At 44.6% G+C, this 27,932-nt stretch overlaps 1 protein-coding gene and 1 pseudogene across 9 annotated transcripts in view; both read left to right on the top strand.

Annotated features, from left to right (window-relative positions):
* The first annotated feature begins 288 nt into the window (after positions 1-288).
* On the top strand, positions 289-6,575 carry LOC118978808 (60S ribosomal protein L9-like; annotated as a pseudogene).
* NPRL3 (NPR3 like, GATOR1 complex subunit) overlaps positions 6,430-27,932 on the top strand; it is a 45,808-nt gene continuing 24,305 nt past the window's right edge. Inside the window, exons 1-6 of one of the 9 annotated variants that reach the window (XM_037034531.1) lie at positions 6,430-6,558; positions 6,885-7,003; positions 16,535-16,604; positions 20,576-20,614; positions 24,555-24,684; positions 26,264-26,338. In XM_037034531.1, coding sequence (XP_036890426.1) covers positions 6,886-7,003; positions 16,535-16,604; positions 20,576-20,614; positions 24,555-24,684; positions 26,264-26,338 — 432 coding nt within the window. In that variant the 5' untranslated portion in view covers positions 6,430-6,558; position 6,885. Of the gene's footprint in view, positions 7,004-16,534; positions 16,605-20,575; positions 20,615-24,554; positions 24,685-26,263; positions 26,339-27,932 lie in introns of all 9 variants that reach the window. The other 8 variants (XM_037034530.1, XM_037034529.1, XM_037034538.1 and 5 more) reach the window with 8 other exon arrangements.

Here is a 27,932-nt window from a genome sequence, read left to right as displayed (position 1 = left end):
ATGGTGTACATGAATACAAGAAGATATTGTCAGCCATAAATATGAAGCCGTGACACACGCTACAGCATGGATGAAACTTGAAAACACTATACTAAGTGAATGAAGTCAGACATGATCACCACATTTTTCTATGATTTCGTTTGTGTGAAATGTCCAGAATAGGCAAATGCATGGAGACAGAAAGTGGGCCAGAGGGTGCTGGGGTCTCGAGGGGATGGGCGGTGATTACGTAGTTGGTACCGGGTTTCCTCTGGGATGATTAGAATGTTCTAGAATTAGATAGTGATGATGGCTGCGCACTACCATGAGTACACAAAGGGTTTCTGAATTATTTCCTTTAAAATGCTTAATTTTTGTGTTAGGCAAATTTTACCTCATTTTTAAAAAACAAGTGAAATAAGCATTGTGCCAAATATTGAGGTATTACCGTTCCAAGAACTTGACTGGGTTTTGAGTTGGGCGACAGCCCACCTCTCACGGATTTTATTTGGTTGCAGGTGAGGTCTGCTGTCTGGTTTTAGCCGGCATTTATCTAATGCCTCCTCAGCCTTGCGCACAGTGCCAGACCCTCCTCATGTTGGGTATTGGTCCTCACAGCTCTCCGAGAGAGAAGTTTTATAGTATCATCGTTAATGTTTTAAGATAAGGAAATGAAGGTTTGGGAAAGTTATGAAAGATGCCAAAGGTTCATCAGAGGAGGGAACCAGTCCCAGCAAGAGAGGAGACCTAGGTCTGGGGTGGACCCTTTGGGGGTTGGGCAAGTCTATTCTGTCTTCAGGCCTTGGAGTCCTGTGACCCTGGAGCCCACGCCTGTGCTCCAGGACTGAGACCTACTGGTCTCTGGGCAGAATGCAAAGCCCCAGCCTTGTTCTGAGCTTGTGTAGCTGGAACTGAGCTCAGAGGGGCCCTGATCACTCAGTGGAGTTAAGGATTTGCAGACTCTCCCCTGAGAGCAACCCCTGGGTGACCCTGGGCAGGCCTTGGTTGTGAGTCTTGGTCTCACTGTTTAAATCTCAGGCAGGGTTAGAATGGCCTTCACCTCACTGTTAGGGAGGATCATGGCACTGTGAATTCGGGATTATTGTAGTTGTTGGTAGTGGTGAGTAATTCTTCCTGGGCAGGAACACTGCCCCAGAGAAGGTGGAGGTAGGGAAGTGGGTCCAAGATAGGGTCTTCAAGACCCCCCTGGCCCTCTGAGAGATGGCAGGGGGTCTGTCAGGTCCAGACTGAGTGGCAGGACTGATAAGGCCTGGCCCTGTCTAGGGGACCTAAGCTGGGAGCAAGGGTCAGGAGTTTCGGATTCAAAGCATCTACTTACCTTCAAAACAGTAGGTTATAAAAGAGTTATTTAAATTTAAAATGAGGACTTAGAGGTGTGGGGTGTTTGAGGATATGCCCTGTGTTGAGAGAGGGTTGGCCCTGGGCACATCGTTGTCCAGGAGACTGTGAGGACTTCATGCTAAGGCTACACGTTAGAGACCATCTGCTTTCAGTCCTGTTCCTGGTGGGGAACCTCGGGCCTAAAGTCTACCTTGGAGCCCCGCTGGCTGCCAGCACCAGGCTGGACTGGCCAGGGAGTGGCAGGAGCTCTGATTTCTGTAACAGCCCAATGAGGGTGAAAATGTAGACAAAGAGGTGCTGCTGGTGAGGGTGCAGTGGGATTTGGACCTCTGCTTGCTCCAGTCCAGCCCTGTACATCCCTGCACCTGAGTCCTGTGAGGGTAGCCTGGGGAGGAATGTAATGAGAACCTCTGTGTGCCGGGATCATGATGGTCTCCTTTCATCTTTCATGGATTCCAATGTGTGTTATGATGCTAGCTTAATGCATAGAGGTTATTGGGGAACAGTGGGGTACTCCAAGTCTGGGTCTTTCCACAGCTCAGAGACAGCCTCCCCAAGTCCCTGGACACCAGGCCTGCTCCTCCAGGTTCAAAGGCCGTGGGACTGTCTGATCAGGTAGCAGCATGGTCCAGGGAAGTTGGAGTAAGAAGGCCAGAGCCAGAGTCCTGTCCTTATGTCTGGGTACCCACAGACTCCCGGTCACCTTGTGGGGACACCACCGTTACTATAGCTAGTCATTCCTCCAGGCAGGGGGTCCCCCTTCCCCATCGGCCCGGCTCTCCCAGCATCACTTTCCTCTTCTGTGCCCTCATTTTCATTCCAGGGACACTCCTGGGAATTGTGAGAGAACTTGGAAAGCTTTTGGTTATATATAATATCAAAACATACAAGACTGGAAAAAAGGCTTGCAGAATCTGTAACAGAGAGTAACTATCATGAAGCAAATATGTCCAAACCGTCAAAGAACAAAGAAAACAAGAAGGCAATTCTCAGACATTGGCAAATAATCAAGTGATACAGTTCTCCACCTCAGTAATCAAAGAAACGCACCAAAGAATAAGATACTATTTTCCTTTTTGGGAATTTTAGAAAAAAATATCTGAGGCATTTCAGATGCACTTACCTTTCACCCTGGCAGGTTCAGCCCATGACTCTGCCTTGTAAAATACACCTTTGTGTCAGCTTCAGTGCAAGAGGTTACTTCAGCAATCCTGTAGTGAAGCGGCTACGTTGTCATGCTTTTCAGGTGCTTGGGGGAGATTTGGACACAGCCAGTCACCTCCTGGAGAAGATTTGGGTGGGGTGGATGTGGTGATTTATTTTTATTATTTTTATTTTTTTGTCCTCAGCCAAGGACACGTTTTCATTGCTTTTAGAGAGAGAGGAAGGGAGACAGAAATAGAAAGAGAAGCATCGATGGGTGAGAGAAGCATCAATTGGTTACCTCCCGTACATCCCCGGACCAGGTATCAAACCTGAAACATAGGCACACACCCTGACCAGGGATTGAACCTGCAACCTTCTGGTTACAGGATGATGCTCCAACTAAGTGAGTCAGCTAGGGCTGATTTTTTTGACCTTTTATTTTTTAAAAAGATTTTAATTTATTTTTAGAGAGAGGGGAATGGAAGGAGAAAGAAAGAGAAACATCAATGTGTGGTTGCCTCTGGCGAGCCCCCCAATGGGAACCTGGCCTGCAATTCAGGCATGCGCCCCAACAGGAAATTGGACCGGGAAGTGAACCAGCAACTCTTTGGTTTGCAGTCCAGTACTCAATCCACTGAGCCACATCAAGGAAGGAGACAGCATAGGGAAAACTCTGAGACTGCAACACTGTTACTGGCCAGCATTTAGCACCCTGGTTGCTAAGAAATGCCTTTGACCAATTAGGTAGATTAAATAGTAAACTGAGGCGGCGAGGAGGAAGGAGACATGTCTCATATGCTAACTCAGCAGTCCTGGGCTGGGCCTGATAATGTTGCCAGGTGTTCCAACGTCACAAGAAACACTATGTTAGCAAGAAAGAAGGGAAGTCCTTGAAATTCTATGTAGTATTTCCACTGTCTGGGAAAGAAAGCCTTGAACCTGTGCTTTCATCCCAAGGCCTGGAATGCAGGAGAGGGTTCTCGGTGCCCAAAGAAGAGCCCATAAAACAACTTTGGTTAATTGCCTACCCCTGGTCACTACCTGTTTTACGAGGGAGTCCCTGATGTTTACAGAAAGAGCCCATAAATAACTTTAGAAAGTGCCCCAATTTTAGTTAACTGCCTCCTGTCACATTTATTTTACAACAAGACAAACAAATGGGGTCTGGAGCAAGATAAGGATTCAGGCTAATAGACCCCCACACATACCTAAGTTTGGGTAGTCACATTCCCCCAGGAAAGCTGGCACCGCACCTACCCATTAATCAATATGTAACTTTTTTCCTTCTGTCCCACCTACTACATAAGTCCTGAGAACAAAGGACTCTCTCTGTCTCAGGGGGCTCTGGGTGCTCTTGGCTCTCAGGCCATATGGCCTCTGGCCACCTGGCCTCAGGCTGCCTGGAGGCTTGCTGCCCTGGTCTTCAGCCTCTCTTGCTTTTCTCACCCTGCTTTGCCCTGAAACTTTGCCTTTCATCCCCCACTCTTCCCAGTTCTGTTCTCATCCACGGGAGTGGGCCACCAATAAATGGATTACATGCTTCTAGATTTGCTGATCTGTAATTCTTTACATGTGTCAGCAAGAAGAACCAGGTCTGTCCCGTCAACAACATCAGCCAGGGAGCTTTTTTTGATCTTTAAAAAAATAGCTGTATTGAGATATAATTTGCACTCATTTAAAGTGTGCAATTCAATTTTTTTTTTTTTTTGCTGCATCTACTGTGAGGGTGAAGACCATTCTCAGCAATCAGACTGTTGACATTCCAGGAAATAGCAACATCTCTGTGAAGGGGCGCACAGTTATTATGAAGGGCCCTAGAGACACCCTGTGAAGGGAATTCAAACATATCAGTGTGGAACTCATTCTGCTTGGAAAGAAAAAAGGCTCCGGGTTGACAAATGGTGGGGAGATAGAAAGGAATGGCCACTGTTCGTACACTCTGCAGTCACACACAGAACATGAGCAAGGCTGTAACACCGGGCTTCTGTTACAGAGTGAGGTCTGTGCATGCTCACTGCCCATCTGTCATAACTCAGGGTAATGCCTCTCTTGTTGGAATCAGAATTTTCTTGGGCGTAAAATAAATACATCTGCAGAGTTTGGATAAGATCAGGTGTTGCTCATTGAGTTATCTCAAGCCCAGAAAGATTGGTTAATTCTTGAAGGAACTGACATTGAACTAATACCAAATTCAGCTGAAGCCACAATAGTTAAAAACAAGGACACCAGAACAATTTTGGATGGTGTCTATATTTCTGAAAAAGGAGCAGTTCATCAGGCTGATGAATATGATGTAAGTTGTCCAGCTATAGTAACAGCAAGACATCAGATGATTCCTCTTTACTTGTGATATTTTGCTTTCACTTTCAAAAGATTTTATTTACTTTTAGAGAGAGGATAAGGGAGGGAGAAAGAGAGTGAGAGAAACATCAAAGCGATGCCCCCAACTAGGAACCTGGCCTGCAACCCAGGCGTGCCCCCTGGCTGGGAATCCGAACAACGGCTCTTCAGTTCCCTGGCCAGTGCTCAATCCACTGAGCCACACCAGCCAGGGCTTACTTGTGATATTTTAAATATTCAGTAAAAGCCATGTATTGATTTGGGGGGAAAAAGTAGGCAATTAAGTGGTTTTAGTATATTCATAGAGTTGTGCAACCATTACCACAAACTTGAAGATTTATCACCCCTAAAGAAACCCCATACCCATTAGCAGTCACATACCTCCAACTATGCCAGCCCTAGACAACCTAATTTATTTTCCATCTTTATGGATTTGCCTATTCTGGACATTTATAAAAATGAAATCATACACTATGTATTTTTCAAAGGTAATTCATGCATTGACACTTCATTACTTTTTATGATCAAAAACTATTTCTTTGCATGGATTATACCAAATGTTATTCACTCGCCCATCAATTGTGGGACATTTGGCTTGTTTACACTTTTTGGCTATTATGAATAATGTTGCTATGAACATGCAAGTTTTTGTGTGAAACTATGTTTTCATTTCTCTTTGCATACACCTAGGGATGGAATAGTTTGGTCGTTTGAGAACTCTTTCTTTAACCTTTCGAGCAACTGCCAGGCTATTTTCCACAGTAGCCGCATCGTTTTTTGCACACCCCAACCCCCGCGGCGTGTGAAGATTCCAGTTTCTCCACCTCCTTGCCGTTTAGCCGTTTTGTCGCCTCCACCGGTTTATTTTGTCTTATTGATTATAGCCATCCTAGTGGGGTGATGTGGTGTCTCTTTGGGGTTTTTATTTGCATTACCCTAATGAGTAATGATCTTGAGCATGTATCTCCCTGTGTTTATTGGAGATTTGTCTATATCCCTTGGAGAAATATCAACTCACTTCCCTTACATATTTTCAATTGGTTACTTGTCTTTTTATTGTTGAGTTGTATGAGTTAAAAAAATTAATCTGGATACAATTCCCTCATCAGATATATGAATTGTAAATATTTTCTCCTCTTCCGTGGGCTACTTTTACTTTCTTGGTGGTGTCCTTTGAAACACAAAAGTGTTTATTTGATAAAGTCCAGTTAAGTTTTCCTTTAGTTGCTTGTGCATTTGGTGTCATTTCTAAGTAATCATTGCCTAACCCAAGGTCACGAATATTTACCCCTATGTTTTGTTTCTGTTTTTTTTTTTTTTTGGTAAGAATTTTTATAAGTGTTAGCTCTTCTATTTAGGTCTATGAGCCATAGAAGTGATTTTTAAAAACAATGTTTTAGTACTCTATATTTGTAAGTGTGCACGTTCCGCCAAAAGCAAGTGTTACTTTTACAATGAAGAATGTAACATTCACGGACAGCCTCCCGGAACCCGACGCAGCCTGGGTTCCCTTCACGCTGATAGGCGGTTCCCTTCGCCTCAAGCAGGAAGCGGGCCTTTCCAGGCGCAGGCGTAGCTTCCCAGAGTGGGCCCGGGGCCTGCGCACTCGGCCGCCCGTGCGCACCGTCGCCCGCGCCTGCGCGAACTTCCCGACCCGCGCGCAGGCATTCTCTGCGCTTTTGCCTGGCCTTGTGGCGGAAATCTTGCGGGTCGGGTTGGACGTACTAGGTGGTGCGCAGGTTTGGTGACTGTGGCCCTGGCTTCCTCTCGGCTTTCCTCTCAGTTCGGGGCGTTTCCGTGGCCGCGGTCGCGGTCGCGTCCTCGTCCTCGTCAGGTCCCCTTTCCCCTCCCGCCCCACCACACCGGAGCGCGTCTTCCTCAGCTCTTCCACCTACCCGGTCTCGGGCTCCTCGGAGCTTCCCAACACGACACCCACGTCCAGTTGTCTTCAGGCCCGCCCCGGCCCTCGGCGCGTCTTCCTAAGGCAGCCCCTCACCCCCGGCCCGTTCTCAGAGCCCTCCCAACCTCCCACCTCCGCTCCCGTGGCCCCACTATAGGATGGGGGACAACACCAGCCCTATCAGCGTGATCCTGGTGAGCTCGGGGAGCAGGGGCAATAAACTGCTATTCAGGTACCCCTTCCAGAGAAGTCAGGAGCACCCGGCGTCTCAGACAAGTAAGTGAGCGCTGGGAGCGGGACTGGCGCTTCCAAATTTGAGCCTGGAGGCTGGGCCAGAGCAGCAACCACAGGGGCCCCTGCTTCTCCGCTTCCCACGTTTGAAATAAAGACCTTTATTTACTTATTTTTTCTTTTCTTGATCATACAGTCGGTGGCTGCTGTTTATAGAGTACTATTTGAAACGTGTAGAAAAGTAAAAAGCAGGAGAAAAATCACTCATAATTCAACAGGCCAAAGCCACTATTGCTAACATTTATCCATGTTTGCAGCCTTTTGAAAAAATATGTAAGCACTGCGTGTGTTAACCTAACAATGAAAGGCCAAAGTAAGAGGCAACAAGCACTTATTTGAGATCAACTAAGAATAACTCTTTGGGATGTCCCAAATAGGGTTCTGATTGAGAGACAAAGGCCCTGGGTGTTTATGAGAAAAGGAAGGGGAACAATTTATATCACTGAAAGGAAGGCATTTCTGTTGGTCAGATAACGAAGTGATGTTAATTCTAAACAATGTTTTTAATTTTCAGTCCCATAGTGGTCAGTCGGGTAGTCATAGTACCTGCTTGCTTTGGGGCACAAGGCTGCTTAAGCCAGTGCAAAGGTTATTTTGCCCTGTTTTAACATGTCAGAGGTTTGAGGCAAAAGACATGGGAAGCAGTTCCTCTGGGATGGCTCCAGCTCCATTTTATTTTTCATTTAAAAATATATATTTCTTTAAATTTTAAAAAATATTTTATTTTTATTTTTTAGAGAGAGGGGACAGGAAGGAGAAAGTGGCAGAGAAACATCAATGTGTGGTTGCCACTCAAGTGTCCTCTGCTAGGAACTGGCCTGCAACCCAGGCATGTGACTGGGAATAGAACCAGCGACCCTTTGCTTCACAGGCCTATGCTCAATCCACTGAGCTACACCAGCCAGGGCTCCAGCTCCATTTTTAAAATGCCTCCACTTATTGTTATTTTTTGACATGTTAATGTATTCGGCTTGGGAAAAAGATGAAATTAAAGACCCATCTGCCGTTTTCTTTGACTGCCTGCCCTCAGGCATGCTCCTCTGTTTCAGATGACTACTTACTCTTTAGTAATTGTCCCTGCTCTGCATGGACACCGCGGGAAATCTGTAAATGCAAGCACATGCATGCGTTATTTTACTTTTTTTTCTAAGCTCAAGTGAACACACTGTATGCACTGTTCTGCTGTATTGTTTTCATTTTCACTTCACATCTTGGAGATAGTTTCAGAACTATGATCAGACTCATAGATAAACATACTGTGATTTATTTATCCAATCTTCTGTTGATGGGAATTTAAGTTGTTTCCAATCATTTGCTACTGTAACCAATGAAAGTGTTCTTTCTGTGTACATTATCATTTTGCTGGATAAAGGCTTAATTCCCAGAAGTGGGATGGTTGGATCTAAGGGATAATGAGCATATTTATTCTTTCTTCTTTTCCTTTTTTTTTTTGCCTAAAAAAATTAGTTTTAGGTGTACAGCATAATGGGTATATGTTTGTATAATTTATTAAGTGACCCCTCTGATAAGTTTGGCACCATACATAATTATTACAGTATTATTATTATTTTTAAAAAATTTAGAGATGGGAAGGGAGGGAGAAGGGGAGGAAAATGTGGATGTGAGAGAGAAACATTGATCAATTGCCTCCTGTATGCACTCCAGCTGGGGATCAAACCGGCAAACTAGGCATGTGCCCTTACTAGGAGTCCAACTGGTGGCCTTTTGTTTTGCGGGAGGATGCTCAACCAACTGAGCTACACTGGTCAGGGCTACAGTATTATTGACTGTATTCCCTATATTGTACATTTCATCCCCATGACTGTTTTGTAACCGCCAATTTTACTTCTTAATCCCTTTACCTGTTTCACCAGCTCTCCAACCTCTTCTCATCTGGCAGTCATCAGTTCTCTATTTATTTATCATCTCTTCTGTTTCTGTTTTGTTTATTTTGTTCTTCAGATTCCACATACATGTTAAATCATATATTTGTTTTTCTCCGGTTTATTTCACTTATCATAATACCATCTAGGTCCATTCATGTCACAAATGGTAAGATTTTGTTCTTTTCTATGGCTGAATAATATTCCATTGTATATGTGCATATATTTATCCAATCATGTATTGATGAGCACTTAGGTTTCTTTTATATCTTGGCTATTGTAAATCATGCTGCATATATATTTTTGAATTAGTGCTTGGGATTTCCTTGGCTAACTACCCAGAAGTGGAATTGCTGGGTCATAAGGTAGTTTTGTTTTTAATTTTTTGAGGAAACTTTATACTTTTTTCCACAGTGGCTGCCCCAATTTGCAGTCCTGCCAACAGTTCATGAGGGTACCCTTTCCTCCACATTCTCGCCACCACTTGTTTTTAGATTTATTTTTTATTTATTATTATTATTTTTTATAGAGGGGGGAAGGAGAAGGGAGAGGAGAGAAGGAGAGAAATATCGATGTACGGTTGCCTCTCGTGAATCCCCTGCTGGGAATTGGCCTGCAACCCAGGCATGTGCCCTGACTGGGAATCGAACTGGGATCATGTGGTTCACAGGCCCGAGCTCAATCCACTGAGCTGCACCAGCCAGGGCTGTTTTTAGATTTATAGATGGTAGCCATTCTGACAGGTGTGAGGTAATGTCTTATTGTGCACTTAATTGGCATTACTTTGATAATTTCATATGTCTAGTCTGTATGTTTTCTTTGGAGAAATGTCCAGGTTTTCTGTCCATTTCTTAATTGGATTGTTTGTTTTTCTGGTTAAATTACATGAATTCTTTATAAATTTTTGGTATTAACCCTTTAGCGGGTGTACCATTGGCAAATATCTGCTCACAAATGGTAGGTTGTCTTTACATTTTGTTATGGTTTCCTTTTCTGTGCAAAACTTTTTAATTTGATGTGTCCCATTTGTTTATTTTTTTCCCTTGCCTGAGGAAATATATTTTAAAAAATGTTACTGAGAGCAGTGTCAAAGAGTTTACTGCCTATGTTTTCTTCTAGGAGTTTTATGGTTTGGGGTCTTAACATTTAAGTCTTCAACCTATTTTAAGTTTATTTTTGTGTATGGTATATAAGAAGGTGGTCTAGTGTCTCTTTTTGTATGTATTTGTCCAGTTTCCCAATGTCATTTATTGAAGAGATTGTCTTTACTCCATTGTATGTTCTTGTCTCCTTTATCATAGAATAATTGACCGCATAAGGGTGAGTTTATTTCTGGGCTCTCTATTTTATTCCATTGATCTATGTGTCTGCTTTTATTTGAGTACCATGCTGTTTTGATTACTGTAGTCTTGTAGTATAGTTTGAAATCAGGTGGTGTGATACCTCCAAGTTTGTTCTCCTTTCTCAAGATTGCTCTGGCTATTTGGGGTCTTTTATGGTTTCATATAAATTCTAGGATTATTTGTTCTATTTCTGTGAAAAATGCCATTGGTATTTTGATATGAATTGCGTTAAATTTATAGATGGCTTTGGGTAGTGTGAACACTAATTATGTTAATCCTTTCTATCCATGAACGTGGTATATGCTTCCATTTATTTGTGTCTTCTTTAATTTCTGTCTTCGATATCTTATAATCTTTCCAAGTCTTTTACCTCCTTGGTTAAATTTATTCCTAGGTATTTAATTTTTTTTGATGTAGTTGTTGTAAATGGGATTGTTTTTAAATTTATGTTTCTGGTAGTTCATTATTGGTATGTAAAAATGCAACCTATTACTGAATAGTAATTTGTATCCTTCTGTTTTTCTGAATTCATTTATTGGTTCTAAGAGTTTTTAGTGGAATCTTTAGGGTTCTGCGTATATGGTACCATGCCATATGCAAATAATGAGTTTTATTTCTTACTTTTAAACTTGGATACCTTCTATTTCTTTTTCTCATCTGATTGTTGTGGCCAGGACTTCCAATACTATGTGAATAAAACTGGTGAAAATGGACATCTTTGTCTTGTTTCTAATCTTAAGGAAAACGCTTTAACCTTTGCCCCATTGAGTATAATGTTAGCTGTGGGTTTGTCATATATGGACTTGCTATGTTGAGGTATGTTCCTTGTATTCTCACTTTGCTGAGGACCTTTGTCATAAGTGGATGCTTGCTTTTGTCAAATTCTTTTTCTGCATCTATCGATATGATCATATGAGTTTCATGCTTCATTTTGTTTATGTGTTCTATCACATTAATTAATTTCTGAATATTGAACCAAGCTTGCATCCCAGGAATAGGTCCCACTTGATCAGGGTTTCGTAATCTTTTTAATGTATTGCTGAATTCACTTTGTTAGTATTTTTTTAGGAGCTTTTCATCTATGTTCATCGGGGATATTGGCCTATAATTTTCTTTCTTTGTAATGTCTTTGTCTGAAATTCAGGGTAATGCCGACCTCAGAATGAACTTGGGACCCTTTTATTGAATTTTTTTGAATGACATTTGAGAAGGAGATGTGTTAATTCTTCTTTGAATGTTTGGTGAAATTCACCTGTGAAGCCACCTGATCCAGGACTTTTGTTTCTTGGGGGTATTTTGATTACTGATCTGATTTCATTAGTAGTAATTGTTCCGTTCAGATTTTCTGTTTCTTCTTGATTTAATATTGGAAAATTATATGTTTCTAGGAATTTTTCCATTTCTTACAGATTTTGCAGTTTGTTGGCATATAATTATTTATAGTATAGTCTTATAATCTTTTGTATTTCTATGGTATCAGTTGTCACTTCTCTTTCATTTCTGACTTTATTTAATTGGGTCCTTCCTCCTTTTTTCTTGATGAGTACGCTAGAGGTTTATCAATTTTATCTTTTCAAAGAACCAGCTTTTGATTTCATTGATGTTTTTGTATTTTTTAGACTATATTTTGTTTATTTCCATTTTGGTCTTTATTGTTTCCTTAATTCTACTCACTCTGGACTTTGTCGGTAGTTCCTGTAGGTATAAGGTCAGATTGTTTACTTGAGATTTTTTTCTTGTTTCCTGAAGTAGGTCTGTATTGCTATGAATTTTCCCCCTTAGGACTGCTTTTGTTGTATTCCATAGATTTTGGGTTGTTGTGTTTTCATTTTCATTTGTGTCAAAGTATCTTTGATTTCTAACTTTCTAAAAAAGATTTTATTTATTTCTTTTGAGAGAGGAAAGGAGGGAGAGAAAGTGAGTGTGTGAGGTATTCATGGATCTGATGCCTTTTGCTCATCCCCAACTGGAGACCTGGCCTACAACCCAGGCGTGTGCCCCGACTGGGAATTGAACCTGTGACTTTTTGGTTCTCAGGCTGGCACTCAGTCCACTGAGCCACACCAGCCAGAGCTGATTTTTTTCCCTTGATTTCATTGTTAACCCATTCATTGTTTAGTAGTATATTATTTAGCCACACATGTGTTTGTGTGTGTGTTTTTTTCTTGTAATTGATTTCTAGTTTCATACCATTGTGGATGGAGAAGATCCGTGATAGGATTTTATTCTTCCTAAGCTTCTTGAGACTTGTTTTGTGGCTTGATATGTGGTCTCTCCTGGAAAATGTTCCGTGTTCACTTGAAATGAATGTATGCTCTGCTGCTTTGAGGTAAGGTGTTCTCAAAATATCAATTAAGTCCTTCTGGTCTAATGTGTTGTTTAAGGCTGATGTTTCCATGTTGGTTTTCTGTCTGGAAGATCTGTCCATTGATGTCAGTGGGGCATCAGAGTCCCATTTATGACTGTATTACTGTTAATCTCTTTCTTTATGTCTGGTAATATTTGTTTTATGTTGGTTGTGTAAATGTGAACAGCAGTTGCATCTTCTTGTTGGGTTAATCCCTTTATCATTATGAAATGTCTTTCATTGTCTGCTATTATAGCCAGTTTTATTTTTTTTTTTTTAGTTTTTAAAAAATAATTTATTTATTTATTCTTAGAGAGAGGGGAGGTGAGGGACAAAGAGAGGGATAGAAACATCCGTGTGCAAGAGAAGAGTTTGCCTTTCCAACACCCCCAACCGGGAACCTGGCCTGCAACCCAGGCCTGTGCCCTGACTGGAATGGAACCAGCGACTTTTCTGTTTTCAGGATGATACCCAAGTCAGTGAACCACACCAGTCAGTTTGTTTTAAAGTTTATTTTGTCTGGTATAAGTACTGCTACCCCAGCTTTTTTTCTTTGTTTGCATTTGCGTGAAATTCCTTTTTCCCTCTCTTTACTTTCTGTCTGTGTTTGTCTATAGGTTTGAAGTATCTCTTGTAGACAGCATAGGTACAGTTTTGTTTTCTTATTAATTCAGCTACCCTGTCTTTTGTTTAGAACTTTTAATCCATTCATATTTAAAGTGATTATTGATGGGCGCTTAGTTGTTGTCATTTTATTGATCATATTTATGTTCTCCTCCTTCCCTTTCTTCTTAAAGAAGTCCCTTTAACGTTTCTTGTAATACTGGTTTGGTGGTGATGAACTCTTAGTTTTTCTTGTCTGGGAGAACATAGTTAATTTTTAATAGATCGGATTTTTCTTTGTTAAAGAGATAGGTGAAAAATGATCTGGCCCTGACCAGTGTGGCTCAGTTGTTTGAGTGTCATCCTGCAAAGCAAAATGTTGCCGGTTCAATTAAAAATGTCAGGGTACACGCCTGGGTTGTGGGCCTGGTTTCTGATTGGGGCATGTGTGAGAGGCAACCAACTAATGTTTCTCTCTCTCTCTTTCTCTCTCCCTTCCTCTGTTTCTAAAAATAAGTAAGATCTTTTAAGAAATTGTGTCTGCCCTGACTGGTGTAGTTCTCTGGGTTTGGCATCCTCCAGCAGACTGAAAGGTCACTGGTTTGATTCCTGGTCAGGGCACACACCTGGGTTGCGGGTCAGGTCCCCGGTTAGGGGTGTGTGAGAGGCAGTGGATCATTTTTTCTCTCGTACATTGATGTTTCTCTCCCTCCCTCCCCTCTCTATAAAAATAAATAAGTAAAATCTTTTAAAAAATTTTATCTGATAGTAGTTTTACTGTGCATTTGTCTCAGATTGAGAGTGAGCATGTTTCCCTGTTTTCAGAGCCATTTGTATTTTCTTTTTAGTGAATGACCTATTTTAATTTATTTAGTGAATGACCTTTGCCTAATTTCTTCTTGGGTTGTTTGATTTTTTTTTTTTATCTTACAGATTTGAAGGAGTTCTTTGTCTATTAAGGATAAAAATAGGCCTTTGTGTATGACAAAGCTGTACATACTCACCAGTTTGCCTGCATGGAATTCTTGCCACATAGAGTTTTGATTTTTATGGAGTCAAGATTTTATTCTGTTCCTTTGTGGTTTCTAAGTTTGTTATACCTAGAAGGGCCTCTCCTTCCCAGGATTATTAACAAGAGTCTCATATTTTTCTGTCAAATGTTTGTTGTCTCATTTTTTAAAAGATTTTATTCATTTATTTTTAGAGGGGAAGGGAAGGAGAGAGGGAGAGAAATATCAATGTATGGTTGCCTCTCGTGAGTCCCCTGCTGGGAACTCGCCTGCAACCCAGGCATGTGCCCTGACTGAGACTCGAACTGCGATCGTCTGCTTCGCAGGCCCGTGCTCAATCCACTGAGCTACAGCAGCCAGGTCTGTTGTCTCATTTTTAAATGTGTTTATCTTGGTGCAAAGTGAAGGCTCCTACTGGGAGTTGGTACTCTGGGGGCACTTGCTGAGAGCTGTGTGTGTGCCTCCTGTTTGCCTGCTGGAGCCCTGAGGGGCAGGCACTGTGGTGGGTGAGGAAGGAAGTGGGCACATGGGTCCCTGCGGCTGGGGAGCATTGGATTCAAAAGCCAGCATAATTTTCTCTTTCATATGACTACCTAGTCCCAGCATCATTTCATAGAATAATTCACCTTGCTTTCACTGACTGGTTCTGCCACCTTTCACATACTAAATTCATGTGTTTGAGTTTATTTTTTGATCTTTCTTATGTCTCCCAGTAATCTGTGTTTGTGTGTGGGTTCCACACTGATGAATTATTGTAACTTTATATATATACAACAGAATTAGTCACTATTGTTACTTTTATTTTTCAGCATTGTAAGGCAGTTCTTGTTTACTTTTCCCTGTAAATGTTAGTATTGACTGTGTTAGACCCCACTCTCAAGGCTTTGGTGTAGTTTTGGAGGTCATTTAAAACATGTTGATTAATGGGGAGGAAAGGGTATCTTTATGTCAAATCTTCCCATTCAAGAATGTAGTATGTTTTTTATTCATTCTTATCTGCTTTATTGGCATTTCTATTTTCTTTATGGGCCTCTTATGCATGATGAGGCCGCTCTTGATTAACATGTTAAGTTCATCCTTTGGTCTGGTAAAGTATTGTTGTTTGTGTATATGAAGGATACTGGTATGTGGGCATTTAAAAATTCTTTGTTTTACCCTGGCTGGTGTGGCTCAGTGGATTGAGCACTGGCCTGTGAACCTAAAGGTTGCAAGTTCAGTTCCCAGTCAGGGCACATGCATGGGTTGCGGGCCAGGTCCCCAGTAGGGGGCACATGAAAAGCAACCACACAGTAATGTTCCTCTCTCTCTCTTTCTCCCTCCCTCTAAAAATAAGTAAAATCTTTAAAAAATTTTTAAAAATAAAATGTTTTGTTTTATCTGTGCTTTTTCCAACCTAGTTGACATCATACACTGAGAACATGTATATGTATCTGTGTGTGTGTGTGTGTGTGTGTATATATATATATATATATATTCTTTTTTTCTAGCTTAATAGTAGCAAAAGCATTTTCTATGTTACTATAACTTATTGGAAGCTATAGTCTTTTGAAAAATATTTTATTATGGTAAAAGATATAATATAAAATTTGCTATTTTAATGAATTTTTAAAATCCTCATCTGAGAATATATCCATTGATTTTAAATAGCGAGCAAGGGGGAAGAGGGGAGAGAGAGGGAGAGAGAAACATCCATTGGTTGCCTCCTGTACATGTCCTGACTGGGGATTGAACCTGCAACCTTCTGGTGTATGGAATGATGCTCCAACCAGCTGAGCCACCCTGCCAGGTTGCCATTTTAACCATTTTAAAATGTACAGTTGGGTGACATTAATCATATTCACCATAATCAATTTACCATATTATATAATTAGGACCATTTCCAAAATTTTTAATGACCCCAAATGAAGCTTGTAACCAAGCAGTGACTCCCCATTTGTCCTGCCCTCAGCCTCTGGCTACCTTTAATCTACTTTCTCTCTCTGAATTTGCCTTCTGTAGATGTTTTATATTGCAGTATTTGTCCTTTTGTGTCCAGTTTTTTTCTTACCATAGTGTTTTTTTTTAAATAATTTTTTAATTTAATTCTTGTTCAAGTACAGCTTTCTGTCTTATATTCCCGACCCTGCCCGCCCCCCGCCCCTTAGCATAGTGTTTTTGAATTTGTTTATGTGGTAGCCTTATCAGAGCTTTGTTCTTGTTTGTGGCTGATTAATAGTCCATCATGTGTATGTACCCCACTTTAAAGCCAGCACTTGTACTGATTCCGTAGTCCTCTGTATGTGGATGGACCCCGGTTTCTTAGCTGTTGTCTCCTTTTCACCCTCACTCAGATAAGCCCCGTAGCAGATATGCTGTGAACAACACCAGGGACAATGCCGAGGACCAGGACGGGGACTCCAGGTAAGGCCTCCAAGTCACTGTGGTGGTGCTGGTCCTGCCCCAGGCCTGGGCAAGGCCCTGCCTCCTGTGGACCTGGACGTTTCCCCTGAGAAACCTGGTGTTCTTTTTTTCTCATTTGGTGGGTGTTTTGGGTAGTGCAGGGCTGTGGGTTGTTTTCCAGTCTGTGGCTTGCTGAATGATTTGGCCACGTGTTCCAGCTGTGGGCTTCGTGGTTGGTAAAGAAGGCTGCAGAACGGCTGAGGCCATGTTTCTGTGGGACATTTACGTCCTATGAGAGGAACACAGGAAAGCAGACCCCAGCGCTGTCCTCAGACCTTATTCCTCAAGCGGGTGCCTGGAGGTTAGATGTAGGTGCTTGGGTGCAGTACAGTCTCTCCAGGTGGGGAGGATACGGACTGAGAGTCGGGCTGATCTGACCCTCGCTCATTTGCAGTGCAGATGAGAAGTGGGTCTTGTTCCTTTCTGTGTATGCCCCCCCCCCTGCCGTTCGTTCTCTGTGGGAAGGGGTATCCTGCAAACATGAGAAATGACCACTTCTCCTTTCTTATGTTCATTTTAAAGCTTAGTAAATGGTAACACAGGCCCAGGTGAGGGAGGAAAGATTGTAAATTGGTTCCCCTGGCATAGCTGGGGTGTTTGTGAGTGAAAGGGCTTAGCCTCTGCAGTCCATGGGAAAGTGGCTGAGCTCCCCACACCGGGCCTTTGCCATGCATGCTGCCGGCACAGCCTCCCTCAGATCTCTGACAGGGCACCGCGGCTGCCAGAGTGTTGTGCGGTTCCGAGCGTGTGGTTGTTACTTTTGGGTGTGTGAGCATGTCGGGGGCCTCCGAAGTGACCAGTGACAGTCTCTGAAGGGAGCAGGCTTTGGAGGAGGGACCAGCAGGAGGGAGTAGGGTGTGGGAGGGTGTTGGACATTCCATGGGTCCTTCTGTGTGACATCGAGACCTGTGGTTGTCCTGTCCTTTAAAGTTGGAAACTTGGACAAACTCTTATTATAGGCACACAGAAAGCTTTCTGCCCCTGCACACGGGGTGGGTGTGTTTTGTACTCTTCCTGTGCCACAGACTACTTTTGAGCAGGGCTGGCCAGCTGCCTGCCGTTCTTCTCTCAGGCTCCACTGCCGTGAGGCGCAGGCTCAGGACATGAAGACTCAGGAAGAGCTCTTGGTCTGCGTAGAGGGCCAGGAGCACGTAATCCTGCAGTTAATTTCCAGAAGCTTATAGTACGAGGTAATGTCATTTGGTGATGTTAGCACATGACAGCATCTGCTGATCCTAATCTCCACTCTCCACACGTTCAGAGATACATGTTAATACCCTTAGGGCCCCAGCTTTATTTTGTCACATAGGCCTGCGCAGCCGCTGCTCTGCCCCTGGCACCTGGGGGAGTGCTGTCAAACCTCAGGCATCCTCCTGGCATCCTGCAGTGAGGGTGCTTCCTGCCCATTCCCTGTTTTCCCTCGTTCTCAGAGGCACCCTTCTTCTGGAACCAGTGGAATGTTCCCACTCCTCGGTTGGCCAGACTGAAGCAGTGTGGCAGGCCACATGGGTGATTGCCGAATGTGGCGGTGGCCTGCCTTAGAGACCTGAGGGTGCAGAGCTGTGCTGCCCAGGGTCACAGTCTCTGGCCACTGTGGCCATTTAAGTAGAAATGAACTGAAATTAAATGAAATGGAAAATTTATTTCCTCAGTTGCGCTCACCACATTTCAGGTGCTCAGTGGCTACTATATTGAATGGTGTAGATTGGGAATATTTCTGTCACTGTAGAAAGTTCTGTTGGACAGCACTGGCTTAGAGAGAAAGCTGGGTTTATAAGGTATGTCATCGAGATGATGTGTTTCAGGGTATAAGAATTAACTGTCACTTTTTAAAAACTTAACTGGGAGTCAGAAGGGAGAGAAGAAAATAGATATTGTCTGTTGTCTCTAAGGCTTGGAATTCAAGGCTTCTTTGTTGGGTGTCAGGGGCCAGGCTGCTCACCCTTGATTCCGTCTCTGGGTAATCACCCACCCTGGCAGAGACAAAGCCATGAGGAGAGGAGCGAGAGGAAGCCTGGTTTCCGCCAGGAAGGCTGGTGTGGGCACGACCCCTCCTGATGTGGATGGTCATTTCTGGCTTCCTCTCCGTATTTCAGCAGTGTTCTGGCTACTGCCTCAGAGAAGGAGATGCTGGGGGCTGGGAGAGGAGTTGATGCCATTTCAAAACACTCTGAAATCACTTTCCTTAAACATTGCCCAGAAGACTTTCCCATAGCTGTGCAAGGTATCTGTCTCTACCCTTTATTTCTCTGTTGGCATTGTGGGGCGCTCGAACCAGGCAGCTCTCCTGCCTTCTCAGACCTGGGTACCTTTCTGGAAGCAGTGGGTGCACGTTTAGGCACAGTTGTGCCCTAGGCTGGAGGGGGTCTTGGCCAGGTGTGCCATAGCGCACGTCCTCCCTGCCATGTGCACGCGGGCTTCACCGGGGCCTCTCTGACAGCTCTGCCTGTGGCACGCGTGTTGAGATACGTTAGTAAGATGCTTTTACTTGGTAGAATTGAGGTCAGTACCCAAGAATGTGGACAAGCAGTGTTGTCCCCAAGCTTGGGTATCTCCCTTCCCTTTTCCTGGCCCAGCCAAGACCACGCTGGTGCCCACATTGGCGTGTCCCTACAGGACAGTGTGCTGAGACAGGTGCAGGTTCCGGGTTCTGATTCTCACTCTGCATCCTACAGTATATGATCCGGGGCACATTCCTTAGACGGTGAGCCTCTTTGGTAAGATGCCTACAGGTGGCAAGGCCTCTCCCTCCCAAGTCTAGGTGTCACGGGAGCATCTGTGTTGGTGGAGAGTACTTGCTGATGGCTCTGTGTCCCTCAGAGGGGCAGACACAAATCCATGAGACGTGCCTGTGGAATTCACCATGCCACACCACTCCCTCGTAAGGGAATGGAACACTGGGACTTTGCCGTGACCCATCTAGTTGTTGGAGATGGAGTTGTAGGAGTTCCACTCAAGCTTCTTCAGATTCTGAGTTCTGGTGGTCTTGGGAAAATCCATAAAATGTCTGACCCCTTTACCACTGTACAAACTGATGAGTTAACGTTTGGGAGCTGCTGAAAGAAAGGGTTCTTCGTTGTATGTTTCTCTTGCATGGGTCTTTGGCAATGTGTATTTCTTGGTGAGAGCTGTGGGAGGTGGCAGTCCCAGCAGGGCGTCCGTGGGTCATGGCATGGCGTCGGGCGGGCTTCACTCCAAGGCTGTCTGCACTGAGAGGCCCAGGCCTGCTTTCTCTTTCCAGGAAACTCGGAAGGCAGCGTATCTCAGGACACAGACCTCTGTAGGGGAACTTTAACTTTTAAATACACTTACTAAAAATGCTCTGGTTGGTTAGTGCAGATGTCTCAGACATTTTCCAACATAAATATATACCGATCTGCCATGACTGCTTTGCCACAGCCCTGTTCTGGAATAACGTAATGAGGTCAGCCGTGTAGTCACAGCACCTCAGGAGTTGGGACTGAGGCACTGGGTGGCATTCTGCGGTTTTCATAAGGCTTCTACCTGTGGGATTTTATTTGGTCCGTTTGAGACGGTTTGTCAGATTAAATTCTACTGCGTAGGCATTTAGCCAGTCCATATGGGGCTAAGCTCTGGCCCAGGTCTTCTGGCCTTGCTTCTGCTTGTGGAAACAGGGTCTCAGTCTTGCCCAGTCTATGTTCATGTGAAAGAATTTGAGCTTTGGTGAGAAAACTGTATGGTAAGTCTTCACCTTGGGGAGTGTCTATATCCTTTGTTGTCTGGTAAGTTGCATAGCCTTGACCTCAGCAGTTAATGCTTGCCTTAGAGAACTGAGGGTGCAGAGCTGTGCCCTCAGTTGGTGGTACTTCTGTTAGACTTTAATGCTGTTGTAATAAAACTACTATAAATTTTCGTGATTTTTAAAATCAATGTGTTTTTGTTTGGTCTTGATGGTCCTGTTCCCATTTCAGCGAGCCATGTCCTCCAACCGATGAGCAATTGGTTGCAGGGTAAGACCAAGACTTCTCCACCATCTTTCTGTCTTGATTCCTGCTACCTTCTCTCCTTATAATTGTGCTTAACTCCTGATTTCCCTCAATGTTGAAGAATGACTAATGAGGCACACAGGCTCTCGCTCTGACTGCACTGCCCCAATCCCTCGTGAGTGCCTAGGCTTCCCACAGCCCCTGCCCGTTCTCCATTTGGAGTTATTTAGCTATTTCACGTTACCCAAGAGGCCTAGGCAAGGTTGGCTGGCACCAGGAAAACTTATGGGACCAGGCGTGCACTCAGACCTCCTCCTCCAGGCAGGCACCAGTGGCCCTGTGAGGGTGGTAGGAGCAGGGTTTCTTATCTCGCTAGCTTACTCGCCCTCTAGAGAGTTTCTTGTTTATTGCTTCTTGCCTTAATTTCTCAGTGGGGTTTAGTGGGGGCCTCTCTCTAGGGCTGGGTGTTAAATGTAATGCTTGAGCTTAGATGCTGTTGTGTGTGCTCTTTAGAGGCAAAAATGTACCCATGGAGTTTTATATGGCACTTCTCCAGGAGGGCATGAATAAGTGGGACCCTCTCGTTTCCCTGACAGGGCATCTCCTCGGCACTGAAGGTACACAGAGCATCTCTGAGCCCCCTGTAATGGGAGGGGGCAGAGCTGAACTCCCTTTCATGCTGCCCCTCTCCCCGTTTTTAGCCAAGCCAGAGAGCAAGCCCTGATCTCAAATGGAAGGCTTTGGTCTGTTTTTCAGCTGGGCTGGTTCATCTTCCTAAATGTGTGTGTGTGTTTTTAAATTCTAAGTTATTCCAGGAATGTCAGTTTTTCCTAACAGATGTTTTATTGTGTGCAATATATTTGCCAGGACTTTTACTATCAAAACAGGAGAAAGGGATTTTTGTAAATTTTGGGAAACAGCAAACAAATATTGTCACTTATTTTTGCTTCAGTTTGCTATTTATAACAGTTATGTCTCCTAACTCCCAAATCTCATGATATAACTCTGTGCCTTTGTGAATGTTATGTCAGCAGACACACTATATAAAGGGTGAGGCTACTCAACTGTTTTTTTTTTTTTTAAGATTTTATTTATTTATTTATTTATTTATAGAGAGAGGAGAAGGGAGGAAGAAAGAGAGGGAAACATCGATGTGCAATAGAAACATTGATCAACTGCCTCTTGTGTGCCCCCCAACTGGGGACCTGGCCCACAACCCAGGCATGTGCCCGGACTGGGAATTGAGCTGGTGACCTTTTGGTTCACAAGCCGTCACTCAATCCACTGAGCCACACCAGCCAGGGCACCAAGTGTTTTTTTCATCATACGTGTTAATATTGCAGTGGTGAGTGGATTTCTGTGTGAGCCAGACTTACTCTCCTCGCCACCCCAGAGGGTCCTCCCTGACAAGAGGGCAATGTGGCTTTTAACTTCAGCAGCGCATGGCTTTGCAGTTGGCTTCTGCTGTAGATCCTGGCCTTTCTGGTCTTGAGGGGAAGTACTTTTTCTTTGGCTCTTGGAAGGGTGCTTTTGAATTTGAATATTTATACATATTCACTATACCAGCACTGCTTGCTCCTGAATCTCAGGGCCCGTTCCACAGCCAGACTGACTTAGGTTTTTGGACTGGTGGCTGAGGGCCAGGGCTGAGGCTCTTCTGTGGGTCTTCATGACAGAGCAGAGTTTTTTAATAGCGGTATTTGGATATCACAGGAAAAGGTGAACTCTCTGGAGCAGTGGGAAGTTGTTTTCTATAACTTATCTCTGTGTCCTGGAGTCCTTGGCTGGCAGAGTGGAGGGGCTCTTCGTTCAGATAAGATGTGAAATGTTGGCACTGGATTAGTCATTAGGGCAGAAGTGTGTGTGTTTGGGTTTACTGCCCTGAGCTCTTGCTCACCATCACCATGTTCCTTAGACAGGAGTTATATAGGGCAGAGTGAGCCATTTAGTTTTTGAAGAAAGTGTATAATCAATGCCTCTGGTCTGAGATACTGGAATCTTCCATCTCTGGTTTAATCACTCCAGAGAGCAGTATTCGGGGAAGAGAGACCCATGATGGGTGGCTGAGGACTTGAGCTGTGTCTCTGACAGCCTTGGTGTGGAAAGGGCCGAGTGCAGTGCTGACTGTGCAAGAGGCAAACCCTCTACATCTGGTTTGTCTGGGGCCATAGGGCAACATAGGATACCTAGAGGACCATGTCAGTCCTGGGAAAGGCTGGAAACCAATGTGATGCCCTCCCTCCCTAAGGCTTTAGCAGTTCTAGGCTCCCTTGCCATCTGTGGGAAAGAGTCCCTTAGCTCCTTGTCTTGCAGTTTGTGTGCTGGCTTGTCATCAGCTCTTCCTGGCTCCAGGTTCCTCCTACATTAGGCCGGGAGCCCTGCCTGTGTAAGGAGCCCAGGGCAAATGGCCCCCTTCCTAGATCCTTTTATCCCAGTCATTTGTTATTTTATTTTAGGGTTGAGCTGAAGCAGCAGTTTGTGGCAGACCATCTTTTTTCTTTAGAAAATAGAGAGATATGGTGTTAGTTGCTCCCTCTCCCACATGAGGCCCTTTGGGAGAAAAGCATCTGGTATGGTGCCCGATACTCTGCAGCTCCTCAGCAAAGGCCCAGAACGCACACTGGAACTCTGCCTTTGACTGGAACTGTTGGGGTCTCTCTGGCCTGGGCAGAACATGGCCCTGGGGGAACTGGAGCTACTTCCACCAGTGCAGGGTGTCCTCCCAACCTGGATGCTGGAAATGCTTTCCCCGGGTGGAGGGGTGAGCACAGGACTCGTCTCTCTGGCTGCAGCTCAGACATGGCACATCAGTGTTTCTAAATTGGAGACACCCTCCAGGCCTGTGCTCTGAGATAAGAGTCTGAACTTCTCCACCCCCCCCCCCCCCCCCCCCCCCNTCCCCCCCCCCCCCCCCCCCGCACTCCTCCCTGTGGTGACCCTCCCTTATCCAGACCACTCCCCTGCCACCGATCCCTGCATCCCAGGGCAGGAAGGAGCGGCTTTGCTAGTAAGAAAACATAAGTGTACAGGTGCTTCTTGCAAAAGGGTGAACTTGTATCCATACCCACTCTCACTTACACCATAGGCATTCCTGTTTTCGTGTGACATCCAGTCCTGTGCATCCTTTGTTCAGTCACACCAGTGGGTCTGCATATCTTTTGTATCTTAAAAGTTTCCTCCCCAGGACACAGATAAAGACTACTGCCCAGGGCGAGAATACTGCAGTTTTTTTAATCCAATTAACTTTTCCCTGATTTCCAAGCCCCTCACCTACACTTTGTTCTCCTTATAAAAAGGGCATTTTTAAATGAAAATTAAGACAGTCTGTTAGGGTATGAACCCGAGTCTTCTCAGATTGCCGGCCATCTGAGTAAAGCTCCCATAAAAATTCAAAAATAAAAAAAAAAAGTTTCCTCCCTAATAAACATTGGAAGGTGCAGGTGCTCAGGCTAAGGGAAGGGCCCAGCAGCTGTGCCGAGGAAGGTAATGAGCACACTGCAGTTCGTGCTGTGCCCGTGCCCTCTACACAGCCCTGAGGGGTTGGGGTTCCTGGAGTGGACGGGTGCAGCCTGCTAAACCTGGGCCTGGTGGTAGAGCCCCCCGACCTGTGAGTCTTATGGACAGCCCCTCAGGGCAGCGCCAGCTTCAGCTGCTGTTCTCCCTTTAAAAGCAAACTGCAACTCGTTTCTCTCCTGAATTTCATAGAGCATGCCAAAAAATTGACAGCATGTGCCTTCAGTCTGTGCTTCTCATGCCTTTTACCTTGTAATTTTGGTGATTTGATGTTCAAATCTTGGGGATTGCTTCAAAAGGCGACTGATAGAAGCTCCCAGGTCATCAGTGGGGATCAAGCCACTCTGCGCACAAGGCTGCAATATACTGAGACTCTTCCTCTCTGAGGGCAGCAGGTGTGGGACTGCGACACTTTTCACTTAGTTCCGCTCTACCTCTTTTTCATTTTCAGGTTTTCGGATGTCATCCTGGCAACAATTTTGGCAACCAAGTCTGAAATGTGTGGCCAAAAGTTTGAACTGAAGATTGATAATGTGCGTTTTGTTGGGCACCCGACGCTCCTGCAGCATGCGCTGGGGCAGGTAAGGGCTGCCCTGAGCACATGAGGCCCTCCCCGGGCAGGCTGTCCCACCCCATCCTGGCTGGGGGCACGCAGGGAGTGGCTGACGCTGGCTCGCTGGCTCGCGGCTCGAGTGAGGGCAGTGGTGTGCGACAGGCCTGGTCAGCTGCTTGCCATCAGCGGCAGGTCCACACAGGCCTTGAGGGTGGGTCCCTCTGGTAAGGAGGTGGGCATCCTGCCCCCAGAGTTTCTGTCCCTGTCCCTAGCTTTTGTATAGTGGTACAAGCATTTCTTATTTATTAAGTGACATCATAGCCATCATTATTATTAGTTTAGCTCTTACTTTTGTGCTAGATCCTTTATATGCATTCTTTGATGAATGAAATGTTAGTCCTGGGGATTTTTAACAAGATTGAATGCACTCTGACCCAAGGGAATTTGCACACCAGAACCTGCCAGTCAGTCCTTCGCACACAGCCAGAATCAGTGATGGCATCACTCAGATTCTTAAGGGTTTTGATAGTACAGTATAAGATTTAGCTCCATTTATATATGATCCAGAAATCTAAGGGTCTGTGATGTGGTCCTTCATCTTCTCCATGACTAAGTCCATGGAAAGAGGCTCTGAGGTGGTTGGAGGTGCCAAAACATGGGCCGTGGCTGGGTGCACCTCACCCCAGGACCCTCCCTCCTCCCTGAAACCCCAGCTGGTGGGATTAGTCCCTAATTGTGGCCTGTGAGTGATGGAGGGGGAGGGGAGATTTGGCAGCCTGCCAGCAGTCACTGGCCTACTAAAGGTGTGACAGAACGATGATGAGCCAGTTGGGAGGCCCAGGGAGAGCTGGGGCCCTGGCCTCTTATGCCCCCTGGTGGAAACACTTGTGATCTACTTGGTGTTTGTGACTTGGGTTGGCTGAAGACAGAGTGGCAGCCCTGCTTCTCTGCTGGCTCTGAGCATTGTCCTGCCTCTTAATCATCCTGAGTCCTTGTCATAAAGGACAGAGACAGCCTGGAGAGCTCAGATGGACACTGGGGATGGCAGTGCGGGGAGGTCTGGGCAGAGAATGCTCCATCTACTTGAACCCCAGCATTGTCACTTAGGGTTGCAGCACTCACCTTCCTCTTATCTCTGGTGACACACTTGTCCTTGCAGCCTCCACTAACGAGCCCATGCAGAGGCACTGATCACTTCTCCAAGACCCTTGAGCTCTGTTTTCTCCTGGTTCTGCTATATTCTGGAACCTTTTCCCATTCCTAAAGTAGAATAGCTTTAAACAGCTCTTCTTGAGAAGTGGTGGCTCTAATTCATTAGAATTATGTCTCTCAGAAGTAATTCACATAAACAAAGGTTAGATAATTTTTAGTAGCTTTAAGGAGTCTTAAGACCAAAGTCTGAAAACTGCTTGTCTAAATATAACATGGACGAAATTAAGATGCCAATTTCTACATTGGCATTTTGATGAACATTTTATTACTAGGATTGCAAGTGTTTTTTTCATGTAAATATTTAATGTGATTGAATTATTTTTCCAAAAATTTCAAGTCTGTGTTATTTAAATAAATTGCCTTTAGAAAATAAAAAAATTACTCCTTTTTCACAGGTCTCCAAAACAGACCCATCTCCAAAGAGGGAAGCTCCCACCATGATTCTTTTTAATGTGGTGTTTGCTCTGAGGGTGAGTGCTCGCAGGGGCTGCTGAGCGTGGGCAGTGAGGGCCGGGAGGGAGGAGGGCTGGGGGCGCGCCCCCAGCCCTCCTCCTGGTGAGTGTGTCGTTGACGCAGAGCTTCGACTGCAGCCCGCAGGGCACTGGTCTGCTCTCTCTGTTTTCTTCTCTCTCTTTTCTTAAAAATAAAATACACATGCAGTTTACCAATTTAACCATTTTAAATTGTGCAGTTTGGTGGCATCTAGTAATACTGGTGTATAACCATCACCATTATTTAGGTTTCAGAACATTTTCACTGTCCTAAAAGGAGACCAGTGATTTTTCTTCCTCTCCTCCGCCCCCTGCCAGCCCCTGGAAACTACCAGTCTGCTTTCTGTCTCTGTGGGTTTACTTGTTCTGCATGTTTTATATGAGTGGGAACCTACAGGATATGGCCTTGGTGTCTGGCCTCTTGCACTGAGCATAGCGATCCGGAGATTATCCCTTGCCGTGGGTGTCAGTGTTTGATTCCTTTTTGTGGCCACACTGTGCTGCATTGTGTGGGTAGGCCACACTTCCTTTATCCCTTCACCTGCTGCTGAACATGTGGGTGTTTTTCACCTTGTGTTTCTTACGAACAGTGCTGTTAGAGACGTCTGTGGGTTGGTCCAAAGGTTGTGGGTTGTCAGTAAGCTGATTAAAGATGCCCATGTACAGAGTTTTATATGGACACGTGCTTTCGTTTCCCATGGGCGTACATCTAGGAGTGGGATTGCTGGGCCGTAGGTACCTCTGTGCCTGCTCCGAGGAACTGCCAGACCGCTCTCCACAGCGGCCACACTGTTGTGCGTCCCCATCAGCGCTGCGCAAGGGCTCCAGTTTCTCCACATCCTCATTGCACCTATGATTTTTTATTTTTTAAATAATTAAGCCTTATCATTCTTAAATGGTTCTCAATTCTATCTGAGGTTGTTTTTTACTAGTGACAGGAAATTCCTTTTCAGTAAAGCTGTTAAAATATGAGGGATCCAAGCAACCATAAAAGGCACCCCTGGGTAAAGACTGGCTTCTATTATGAAGGGACTTGGGAATACCCAGGGTGTACTCAGTGACTGGTGAGTGACAGCATTCCTCCGAAATACCCCAGTGTCCCTTTTCACCACAGAACCCAGGAGTTCTTTCTGGCCTGGCACGTGACCTGCTCAATGGCTTTTGAGCAGAAATGTGAGTGAGGCAGTGCCTGGATTTCAGTGAGAGGGAACAGGGTGTGCTCTGAAAACCTTCAGTGGCAGAAATGAGACTGAGTAGAAGGAGAACCTGTAAAATTAGATGCCATTCTGAGTCTCAAGGTGTTTTTTTTTCCATGGTGGCTTTCTTGTGGAGACTGCAGGTCTCACTGTCAATGCTTCAAAATCAATATGATGCTAGAGAAAATCTCCGTGAGAATGGAGCTTAATTTTTCAGACCGACATACCTTGTTGAAAAATAAGAAACTACAAGTTGGAACAAAATGATTTGTTAGTGGTGGGGGCATGAGGTTCAAAAAGATCTTTCCTTTCTACTTTATATACTTTCATAGTGTTTGCATCTTCACAGCATTCTTGTATTACTTATGTAATTACGT

The sequence above is a fragment of the Sturnira hondurensis genome, unplaced genomic scaffold (genome assembly GCF_014824575.4).
Source record: "Sturnira hondurensis isolate 20B ecotype Veracruz unplaced genomic scaffold, ASM1482457v3 Scaffold0022179, whole genome shotgun sequence".
NCBI classification, from domain to species: domain Eukaryota; kingdom Metazoa; phylum Chordata; class Mammalia; order Chiroptera; family Phyllostomidae; genus Sturnira; species Sturnira hondurensis.
Note: the sequence above shows the minus strand (reverse complement) of the source record. Positions and strands in the feature narration are given on the sequence as shown.